Genomic DNA, 12,255 nt, shown 5'->3' with positions numbered 1-12,255 from the left:
GCACTTAACAACAACAACAATATAGCCCATGGGCTGGATGTCCCCTGTTTTACATCTAAAAATACAGCCTAAAGGAATAATCACAGTTGCTCAAACAGGTTTCTCTTAGAAGAGTAGATATTAGTGAAAAGTTAGCAATGATCTAAATGTCCATTAGTAGGAAATTGGTTAAATAGTGATGTTATAACTATTATATATTGTAGAAAACACCGTTGATCGCCTATTCGTTCTCCTCCCTGGTTTATTTTTCTATGTACCATTTATTACCACCTGAGATACTAAATATGTGATTGTTTATTGTTGTCCACCCTACCAGAATGTAAATTACTTAAAACGGGAACCATATGTTTTATAAATTTTTGGTGCATCATAGGCATTTGGTAAATATATGTTGAATGAATAATCTGTTTTATGACAGCATTTTAATGTGATAAAGATTTTTTTATTATCTTAAATAGAAAACAAAAGCATTATAAAAAACTGTGTGCTAGATGTGCCCGTTTGGGATTTTAATAGGCATACATATGGTGTAGCTATAAGGAAAAACACATACCCAGAGTTTGAGAACGCACACCTTGTAGTCCAGCAGCCTGGGCTAGAATCCTGAATATAAGACCCTATTACCTGTGTGGCTGCAAGCTAAGTTGCTGCTGTTCTCTGAACTTTAGTCTTGGCATTTGTAACTGAGGTTAAAAGTTGTTCACTTTAACTGTGGTAATGTACATTTTGTATGGTATACTGCCTACCACATCATAGATGGTCCATAAATGGTAGCCACTCTTGGTATCCTTTCATCATGAAATTACAGGTGACTTGTTTTCTTCTTTTTGCTTTTGTTTCAAATTTTGTTATTAGCAAGTGTAACTTTTGTTATCAGAAATCGACAACTGTATTTTTAATTGCTAATGGAAAGTTGGTAATAGGAGCCCAGATATAAAATGTCCTAAGGAATGAAGCTAATTGAACAGTTGCTGAGCAATAATAATGCCAACAGGTGAATCAAATTGAATCCAGCGCTCAGTGTTGCTGATTTAGTGGAAGTGAGAGTAAGTTTCTGAAAGAAGTAAGAAATTTTCAGTTCCTAATCTCATACAGAAGGAGCTCTGGTAGTGTAGTGGTTACAAATCAGGCTGCTAACCTCAGGGTCAGCAGTTCGAAACTACCAGCTGTTCCGTGGGAGAAAGATGAGGCTTTCTGCTCCTATAAAGATTTACAGCCTCGGAAACCCTGTACGGTGTCGCTATGGGTCGGAACCGACTCCACGGCACGTAACAGCAACAACAATCTCATACAGATCACTCTCACAGTGTGACTGACTTCTTGTGCTGAACTCAGTGGACCAGGTGAGGGGACCTGAAAGAGGCATTTTACAGTCTAGAAGTGTGAGGAGAAAAGAGGGTCTGCTAAAAGATTAATAGATAATCAGCTCTTTTTCCTGGAGGGGGAGGGAGGAAGAATAACCAGGTAGAAGAATCTCATCACAAGGGAACACTTTTTCCCCTGCTCTCTCTTGTGGGCCATACGTGTAGTCGTGGCAGCACTAGTAACTTGAACACTTGGTAAATAACTACTATCAAGTTATATGGACACTAGGATTACCAAGCACTGGTGAGTGAGAGGAAGATGAATAATAAATGCAGTATTATTCAGCTGTTTTACCTTTTAAAAGCTGTGATGTGAGTTTATGCTTCTAGGTTAGCAATACTCAAGAGGAAAGGTACATCTGGTAAAACATTACTCTAAAGGGTATGGCTGAAGTGAGATTATAATACATATTTTATAACTTCGGGTTTTCACTTAATGGAAAATAGAACTTTGGCATATTTTCATATCAGTGCAATCATGGAAAGATTCCATTTTTTCACAAACTTTTTGAAGCCCTCTCATACAGATTTCTCCCTAGTCTCCTTAATGGCTGAATTAAATTCCTTTGTGAATGTTACACAATATCTTCACAATAATCAATGTCTAGTCCTTTCCAGTTTTTTTAAATCTTATTATAACAGTGCAGGTAGAACTCTTTATAAGAGAGTATATATAGGTGAAAACATAAACCTTGAGTGGCCATATAATTCTATCAACAACTGCAAGTTTAGTGACTTTGTCATATTATGGTACAGAATCATATAATGTGAGACTGGAAGAGAGTTGGGATGATCTTACCCAATTTCCTTCTTGTAGAGAACCTGGAGTGGTTAAAAGGATCCCTAGTGGCACTGTGGGTTAAGTGATGGCCTATTCACCGAAAGATTGTGGCCCAAGCCCACCTACAGCTCTGTGGGAGCCAGTTGAGGCTGTTTGCACCTGTGAGGATTTACAGCCTCAGAGCGTTGCTATGGGGCAAAAACAACTCATTGGCAGTGGGTTGGAGTGGGTAAACCATTTGTCCAAGTAATTGGTTAACATAGTTATTTGATGAAGCTGAGATTAGAATGCAAATCCCCTTGGTGGGGAGCTAGGATTCCTTTCACTGGTTTATACTATTTACCTACAAAATCAATCATTGTGTGTTTTTGACAAGGTGAATGTTGTAATTAATCTGTTAATAGTTCAGTATGTGCCTGTTGAAAATACAAAGCCAGCTTTCCAAATATAACATATTATTCTATTGTTCTAATGTTTGCTTCAAGTTTATGATAAGATAATATTTTTTATTTTTTAATTATAAAAAGCTATAGGTATAAGCCCTGTCAGTATTGCTTAGCAGTGATAGAAGTTATGTAGGCACTGGTGGGATTTAAACTGAGTGCTTTGACTCTGTCAGATGCAGTTTTAAAACATTCCAGGTTTTCCTTTTAATAGTCCTAAAATTTCTCAGGAGAGCCTAAGATCGTCAATACTGCTTGTAATATGTTTAAATTCTGTTTTCAATGTCTATTTTTCTTGTAGAATCCTTGGATGACTTGACTAATCTGGTAGTAAAGTTGTTTTCTGAAGTTGAGAACAAAAATGTCCCATTGCCAGAATTTCCTGAACACCCTTTCCAAGAAGAGCATCTTAAAGTAAGCTCATGTATTTCTGGTATTGTCTCTTTTTAATTTATGCACATGATATTGATATATACCAGTTTACCGGAAAGTAGATGAAACATTTTAGAGATTTCATTATTTATGTATTTAAAAATATTTGTCTGGATAACTGAATCAAATCACTTTCACATTTATTAGGGACATTGTTGTTGTTAAGTGTCGTCAAATCAATTCTGACTTGTAGTGACTCTGTATAGAGTTTCCAAGTAGTGACTGGTGGGTTTAGAACCACCAACCTTGTGGTTAGCAGTCTAGTGCTGATCTTACAGTGTCACACTAGGGACATACATGACCAAAAAATGTCAATATGTTCTGATCACTCCATGCTAAAAGTAGTTTTGGTAACTGTAGCTTTGGTAGACTTTAGATGCTATCATCTTGAGCCAGAGGCTAGCATTCAGAACTACTTAGATGCTTGCTCCATGGAACCAGACATAGGCTGCATACCAACTGGTATAAAATTCCACTAAGAAAGAACCAGGACCCTTTATTTCTTTGTGGTTGTTGTCATTTTCTTTGCAATTGATTCTCCTAAATTTGAAATTCTTCCATAAAAATCCATGTTCTTCTTAGTTAGTAAATATTCAGTAGGAGTTATATTTAGCTAATCTTCTGTAATTTTTTTTTTCTTTCCCCAGCAACTTTATAAAATAGTACCCATTAAGGATATTAGGAGTCTTTATGTGACATTTCCCATACCTGATCTTCAGAAATACTACAAATCAAATCCTGGCCATTATCTTGGTCATCTCATTGGGCATGAGGGCCCTGGAAGTCTATTATCTGAACTGAAATCAAAGGGTAAGTCTTTGGGGCACCACCTTCTGAGGGTAGTGCCCTGTCACATCTTTTCATTCTGTTTTATTTTCTCCTAAATGTTTTCCTTTGAAGGAACATTTTTGGATGAGACAGTCAGGGCCAGTGGCACAGTGAGATGATTGTTATAGTGTGCTTTTGTTTTTTGAGGTTTTATGTAATTTATTTTACCCTTTAATATTAACAAAGCTTAGATATTTCAAAAGATATTGTGGTGCATATTAAAAGTGAGATCTTAAAGCTCACGTTGGATATGTTTACTATCTTTGTGAAATAAGACGTTAGTGTACTTCCTTAGCTGCCTACTCTTGATGAAACTAGAATTGTTTACAGTGTAGGAACCTGAACTCAATGGGACTGCCTTAGTTTTTCTGGGTCTACCAAGTTTTCCACCTTTGACAGGGTGGAATGTCATCACTTTAGTGTGTTAGTAGAAAATATTTTAAGTTTTTCTTCTCCGACAGGTTCCCATCTTACACAGGTTCTGGGTTTTGCTCATTTTAGTGTACAAAATTCCAGTCAATAGATGATTTACAAGGCCCTTGTAAACTGACTCTTTTCTTTTGTATAACATTTAAGCATTTATTTTACTCTTGATTTAGTAGCTTATGAAACTGCTTTTCTCAACTAATACCCCCTGCCCTCCACTGCTCCTACCAGCCCCAGCCTTTTCTGCAAGAAATCCATTCTGATCTTTTGGGAATATATAGTGTGATATTTTAAATTTTTCATTCTTTGTCTTATGAAACCATACAAGCAAGCATGTTGATTTCCTATGAACATTGCAGGCTGGGTAGACACTCTTGTTGGTGGACAAAAGGAAGGAGCCCGAGGTTTTATGTTTTTTATCATTAATGTGGACTTGACTGAGGAAGGATTATGTAAGTATTAACTATTTGGCTTTTAAATGAATAATTGGCTTCCTATGATTTCTTTTAAACTTCTTTATGCTTTGAGTCTGTTGGTCTGTTTTATGTTGGAAAGTTATAAAAACACTTAAATTCATACAATTTATTCATTACATTTTTTGTGTGTAACTTGACCTTTGTTTCATGAATGATTTCCCACCCTTAAAAAGGGATCGTTATGTCATGCTTTGTAAAATGTGTACTTAGCTTCTCATTTGCTCATTCACTACCACAGAACTCTTTCTGTCACATCTCTCTGAGCTCAGAGGGCCATATAGGAGGGACACCTAAAAGCAGTCTTAGGGAGGTGAGACTTCATTTTCTAAGAGGGACCATCTTCCACTTACCTGACTTAGCCTTAGGAGTGAGCTCACTGCTTTGAAGGATTCAAGGATTGAATGGTTTTTAAGTGTGCCCCTTTTTTCCAGTACATGTTGAAGATATAATTTTGCACATATTTCAATACATTCAGAAGTTACGTGCAGAAGGACCTCAAGAATGGGTTTTCCAAGAGTGCAAGGTACCTTTGTTTCACCAAAATTTTTCTTAAGGAATCTATTTTTCAAAAACCAAATATTTGAATTAATTTGAATTTAAAACCCAGTTAAAAATTTAAATTTTAATTTAAAAAATTAAATTATAAAATTTTGTAATATATAATAGTAATATTGAGGCTTTGTTTACTAGTTTGATTGGCTACCTGGAACACAGTTAAGGGTTAAGGCATCATGTAGCCTTTTTTTAGGAAGGAAAAAGGAAGCCATTAGATTACCTTTCCATCCTTTCGAAGAAACCCAGCTATTCCCTGCGCTGGTATATGTCAGGTCTTATTTTACTTGCTGCCTGAAAGCTGCATGAACTTTGCTATTTTCAGATCTGGTGATTAAAAGCCATAGCAACCATCTCAGAGGAATAGTGAATTGTTTTATATTACATATGAGGGGTTTTCAAAAAGTCATGGAAAATGTGTATTATAAAAAACTGCATGGATTTCAATTTTTTTTTTTTTTGCATAAAAATAAATTCATACTAATCTTGATATATGGACTTCTGGTGTGCCGCTGTAGGATCAGCACTGGACTGCGAACCCCAAGGTCAGCAGTTCAAACCCACTAGCTGCTCCTTGGAGACCCTATATAGGTTTGATAAGAGTTGGAACTGACTCAACAGCACTTAACAACAGCTTGTTATCTAACATATCTAAACAGGATATAGTATGAGGCATTAAGAAGAATAAGACATTAGTTTGAAAAGAACTCATCAGAATAACAGAATTCTGCTAAAATTGAAGCAAGAACAAACATCAAATTTATGGTGAAGCTTGGATAGAAGAATGGTGCAATCATTGATTGAATACTTCATGAAAACTTTATGAGGGTATTGCCCCCCAAAGAACCCAGCAGTGTACAGATGAAGGATCGAGATGAAGTTGAAGATAAAGCCCACAGCAGCTGACCATCCACATCCGATTGTAAGGAAACTATCTTGTTTGAGCTCTAATTAAAGATTAGCAGCAACGCCATGAACATCTGTTGGTTCAGTTTAAACAATTCTGACTAAACCCAAGTTGAGCAAACTTTTTGTCCAATGAGTGTCAAACCTATTGCACCCAGATCAGCTGCAGGCAAAAACAAAGCTTTCCATGGAAATTTTTAAACAAGTGGGATCAAGATCTTGATGCATTTCTTTGAAGAATTTTAATAGGAGATGAAACATGACAGCAAGATCCTGTCAGTCCAATCAAATCAATGACCACCAATATGTGCAAGTGGTCTAGTCAAAGCAAAAACGGATTGATCGAAAACAAAGATCATGGCAGCAACTTTTTTTTTTGGATATTCAAGGCATGTTGGTGCTTGATGTTCTGGAAGGTATCTGCTTATTATGAGAGTGTTTTGAGAAAGTTAGCCAAAGTTTTAGCAGAATAATGCCTGGGAAGTTTTCACCAGAGTCTTTCCCCACAACAGTACTCTCATCAAACAAGGGCTATTCAGCAAGTTTCAACAGAAGTCATGAGGCTTACAGCCCTGATTTGGCTCCTTCTGACCTCTTTTTGTTTACTACTCTTAAAAAATGTCTAAAGGGAACCCGTTTTTCTTCAGTTAAGAATGTGAATGCATGGAAATGATTTAATTCACAGGACCCTCAGTTCCTTATGGATGGATTAAATGACTGCTGTCTTCACTTAGACAAGTCTTCACCGTGATGGAACTTAAGTTGAGAAATAAAGTTTATATTTTTGTTTTTACCATTTAATTCCATTTTCCCACAAACTTTTTGAAGGCCCCTTGTGTGATTATTAAAGTGAATTTATTATTGCACATTTGGAAAAATCTCACTATCTTTATTTTTGTTTTTTCCCCACTTAAAAAAAAAGTATTCCAAATTTTTAAAGGCTTTAAAAAGGGTTATCAAAGATAAGTACTTTATACTTAAGTCCTATCAGGATGCTGAAATATATTTTAGTATGAAAGACAGCCTCTTTGCTTAAGTAGAATTTTAAAGATATAATAAACTCTGCTTGTGAAAATGATGACCGTATCTTAATCTGGGTGCAGATTAGATTCCTGGATGAGTCACAAAGTCATCATCTGTGAAACTGATGGAGCTCAACCAGGTTCTCCTACACAGTTTCCTTACCTTTTTTACTAATGGTTTCCAACAATTTAGGGGATAGGATCATATTCATTATTTTTATTAAAAATTGTTACCTGTGTTTCTTTTGGTTTTAAGCCTAGGTTGATGAATTGAATTTTATACATTAAGAAATTTTCAGTCTGTGTTGTAGACGTTTCTAAATCAAGCTTAAGACATCTTTTCACAACATGTGATAAGTTGCATATGGAGCAGTTTCGCCCATTATTGTTGTTACTGTGCAAAACAAATACTAAAAGAAGTTACTTCTAAATAATGGGTTTATGTCTTATTAATTCTCCATTTTAGGACTTGAATGCTGTTGCGTTTCGATTTAAAGATAAAGAAAGGCCCCGGGACTATACATCTAAGATAGCAGGAATATTGCATGTAAGTTTGTTATTACTGTGTACATTGAAGTGTCGATGTAGTACTCTCAGTACTACATATAAGATAAAAATTGAAGTCAAGACATGTTTAAAAATCTTAATTTTCACCATCCAAAAATTTATCATCTGTAATTTTTTGTTATTAAGTAAGTACTCCTGGTGTGGCACTGTAGAATCAGCACTGGACTGTGAAGTTCGGTAGTTCAAACCCACTGCTGCTCCTTGGAAACCCTATACAGGGTCGCTATGGGTCCGAACCGACTTGAGGGCACTTAACAAAAACATCGATGACAAGCATTTGGTTAATTGACTTTGAATAGCTTTCCAGTTCTCCAGTGTGTCAAGTGCTGCCTGTGTGAAAGACAAAGATCATTCACTTGTCTCCACCGTCATCGCTACCTTTGCTCAAACTATCTTTGTTTCTTCCCTGGACTACCACAATAGTGTCTTCCTAGGATCCCTGATTTCCTTCTTGTCCCTGTTTTTTTCAGCTTCAGTGTTCTTTTGAAAACCAAAATCAGATTATTTCCTTCCTCTGCTTCAAATCTTCCAATGCTTTCCTATCCAAGTCGGAATTTTACCCTTGCCTACAAGGATATTTGGCTCCAGCTTACTTCTTAAACTGCATTTCTTACCACTTTCTTTCTCTAGGCTACCTTTTCCGCTCCTATACTATTCCAGATATACTGCTGTTTATCTAATCTTCAAGCTTTGACTTTACTCCTCCTGCATAGGGTTGTTACATTTGCTGTTTTCTCTACCTTGACGCTCTTTCCCCCTGATCTTTGCATGACCAGGTTCATCCTGTCATTTGGGCCTTCACTCAGGTGTCTCACGCCCAGAGAGGCCTTCCCTAACTTCTCTCTGAAAGAATCACATGCGTATCACTAACTAAAATGATAGCATCTGTGTTTATTGTCTGCCTCCCTTCCAATGAGAATATAAGCTCTGAGGAGAACAGGGGCTTCATCTGCCTCATCTACCATTGTTGCTGCAGTACTTGAGGACAGTGCTTTGCACAGAATGGGTGTTTATTAATGATTGTTGAATCAATGAATTGGTCAGACTATTCCTATATATATATTGAAAGTTGCTCTTACTAAAAAGCATTTTCTACATACGTGTTGGGCTGCCAACTGCAAAGTCAGCAGCTTCAGTCCCCCAGATGCTCTTCTGGGAAAAAAATGAGGCTTTCTACTCCTATAATGATTTACAGTTTTGAAAATCCTATATAGGGTCATTATGAGTCAGTACCAAGTCAGTAGCATGATGTTGTTTTTAAGTGTCGTCAATTTGGTTCCGACCCATAGCAACCCTTTATAGGGTTTCTGAGGAATGGCTGGTGAGCTTGAACCAATGACCTTGTGGTTCAAATAATGATCTCTCAGTCCAGCTCATTGCCCCACAGCACCACACCAGGACTCTCAATGGCATATAGCAGCAGCCAAAAATAGAAATTATTTTTTTCTGCAGCAGTTTCATAAATACTTGTCTGATTTCCTTTGTAGAAATTTAAGAGGAAATTCTCTTCATAAAAATGTGCTTTCTGAATATTAACAATCCTGTAGGTGTCAGCATTCTACCATCAAATTTTGTCCATCAGAGGCACTCAGTTTTTTTGCCAGAAATAAATGTGAGTTTCCCTTTAAATTGTAGATGCATTTGAGAATTAACTCCAAATCATTCTACAGTATGAAACTACATTATGCTGTAGATAGACAAGAGAAAGATTCAGGACTGCAGAAACTTTAGCAGTGGAGTAAAATTTAATTGAAAGGAAAAGAGGAAATAATGATTTAATGTGTTAAAAGAGCTGTTTGTTTTAATAAATATTAAGACTCTCTAAGAGTCTTGCAGACTTTATTTAGTTACTTTTTTTCTTTTCAAAGCTGTATCCTCTAGAGGAAGTGCTCACAGCTGAATGTTTGCTGGAAGAATTTCGTCCTGATTTAATAGAGATGGTTCTTGATAAGCTCATCCCAGACAATGTTCGGTGAGTTACCTTACACATTTTCTTGTTGTTATATACTAAATTTTCTATAATGATTAGACTCTGAAATTTTAAAATTGTGAATAGTATGTTATTAAACTTTGTATCAAGTGTGACCCAAAAGTAGAGAGAATCAGCACCTAGCTTCAACAGTTCTCAGTACATGACCAGTCTTAGTCCTCTGTACCCATCCCTTCTCACTCATCTTCTCCACCCTAGATTATTTGGAAGCAATATCTCTAAAACATTTTATAAATCATCATTTAATAATTATAAATAAAGCATTAAAGAATGCTATCTTACCCTTCCTTCATTCAAACTTAAATAGACAAAATATCAACTCAGTTTACTTATCTGGCTCCTGTAAACGAATGAAGGCACCTTTTTTTTTTTCCTTAAATGTGAGGAAGGATCATAATCTAAGAATCCTTCTGACTGACTAGTGTTAATCAGTAGATAAACTGTTGGATGTCTCAGCAATAACAGAGGTATTCTTGCTAGAAGAAGGACAGCCTTGAGGAGCTTATGCTATTAATATCTTGAAATTTAATTTCTTCTGTATCTTCTGAAAATAATGATAGAAGTATACTTGAATAGTATGTGACTTTATTCTTTTTTTAAAACTTTTTACCTCTGTTAGATGTATATTTCTAAAATTCTAATATGTACTTTACAATTAAATAAATATGTCATATGGAGCAGTCGTTGTGTGGCGCTGTGGGTTAATATGCCAGACTTGCTCGGCATTTCAAGCTCACCAGCTGCTTCTCGGAAACCCCATACAGGGTTGCTACAGGTCGGAACTGATTCAACAGCACTTAACAACAACAATGGAGCAGTCATTTTGTAACAAAATTGATTTTTAGGTTTTTTTTTTCCCTCTGAGTTGGATGGAGATTTATGGAGTAAATTCATTTTCCAGTCAACAGTTGATACATCTTGTTTTCGTCTCATCGTCATCCTCACAGTGTCACATCCAATAACTCACTTTCTCCCGGTGTTTCCTGTTTCCATGCCTCTGCCTTTCCTAACCCTTCTTAACTTTGTTCTTGGATAAATGCTGCCCTTTTGATCTCAAATGGTTGATTATTCTAAGATATGCTTATTAATACAGGGAACATGTTATCGCTCACCTTGTAGACCTGTTTATTATTTAGATGAAAATTGAACTTCGGAGGTGAGCTCAGTGAGCTCAGTTCCAAAGGGTACCTAAGAGTCATAGTCTGGGAAGTTCCACAGTCTCTGTCCAACCAGTAAGCTGGCCTTTTTTTTTTTTATAATTTTGAGTTTCATTCCACATTTTTCTCCCACTCTCTTCAGGACCTTCTAATATGATCTCTTTCAGAGTAGTTGATAGAGATAGCTGGGCACCATCTAATTTTTTGAAGAAGAAAAAATTTGTATCAGTCTTTTTCTAGTTACCATAGTGTATGCCTTTCCCAGGTATATAAAAGTTCACTGGCTACAATTCCACGTATATGACTTTTACTATATTGTTTATGTTGAGAGCAGTATTGTATACAGTCAGGTGGGTTTGGCCTACCTATTGTCAATTTAATTTCCTTGGCTCTTGCCCAAATAGTGATATTTTATCTTTATATCTGATGCAAAATGGTTATGTAAAGTTGAAAAGTGCTGTACAAATACAAGGCAATGCTATTTAAGATTATATCATACAATAAGGATGTGCTTTTTTTATAAGGAAAATCACGATTTAGATTATGTTCGCATAATTTTTGCTGCTTTAGAGCCAGTAATTTGTCCCAATCAACACTGTAGGAGTGAATTTGCAGGAATATACATTTTACTTTTGTTTAAATTGCATGTTTCTAAATTTAATACCTCTTGCAATTATAGTTAAGTACGTCTTATTCTCGCTACCTTCACCTTTAAAGAAAAAACCCCACATTTTTTCTCTACAGGATTGATCTTTGTGGCTGTTAGAACTATATCTACAGAAGCAGATCAGTGATATAGTGCAGAACAGCCTGGGATAGTACTGCCAGCTGCTAGGCCAGACTCGGGTTGTTTTCTAAGATTACTTTCCTCCTACCCACTGGGACGAGTTTAACATAGCAATCAGGTAGGGAAATCAATAGGAAAATCCTTCAGAATTAATGGCAAGAATATTCCAAACCTGAAACCCAAACCTTATGTTATCAAGTCGATTCTGACTCATAGTGACCCTATATAGGATTTCTGAGTCTGTACGTCTTTACGGGAGCAGAAAGCCTCATCTTTGTCCCGTGGAGGTAGAGTTGAACTCTCTCCTTGTGTTTAGCAATTCAGTACTTTTTCCACAGTACTACGAGGGCCCCTTAAAGGAATATTGTTGTTAAGTGCTGTCCAATCAGTTCTGACCTATAGCAACCCTGTATAGGGTTTCTGAAGAGCTACTGGTGAGTTTTAATTGCTGACCTTGTGGTTCAAAGGAATATTGTTGTTGTTGTTGTTGTTAAGTGCCATCGAGTTGGTTCCGACCCATAGCG

General features: G+C 36.4%; 1 protein-coding gene across 1 annotated transcript in view; it reads left to right on the top strand.

The window, feature by feature from the left end:
- IDE (insulin-degrading enzyme) overlaps nt 1-12,255 on the top strand; it is a 152,585-nt gene that overhangs the window by 77,260 nt on the left and 63,070 nt on the right. The window contains exons 6-11 of the mRNA XM_006831141.1: nt 2,890-3,002; nt 3,668-3,830; nt 4,634-4,726; nt 5,182-5,273; nt 7,697-7,777; nt 9,666-9,769. Of these exons, the coding sequence (XP_006831204.1) occupies nt 2,890-3,002; nt 3,668-3,830; nt 4,634-4,726; nt 5,182-5,273; nt 7,697-7,777; nt 9,666-9,769 (646 nt within the window). The remainder of the gene's footprint in view (nt 1-2,889; nt 3,003-3,667; nt 3,831-4,633; nt 4,727-5,181; nt 5,274-7,696; nt 7,778-9,665; nt 9,770-12,255) is intronic.

Source organism: Chrysochloris asiatica, unplaced genomic scaffold, assembly GCF_000296735.1.
Source record: "Chrysochloris asiatica unplaced genomic scaffold, ChrAsi1.0 scaffold00003, whole genome shotgun sequence".
Classification (NCBI taxonomy): Eukaryota; Metazoa; Chordata; class Mammalia; order Afrosoricida; family Chrysochloridae; genus Chrysochloris; species Chrysochloris asiatica.
The sequence above is the reverse complement of the archived record's forward strand: the minus strand, read 5'-3'. Positions and strand labels throughout refer to the sequence as shown.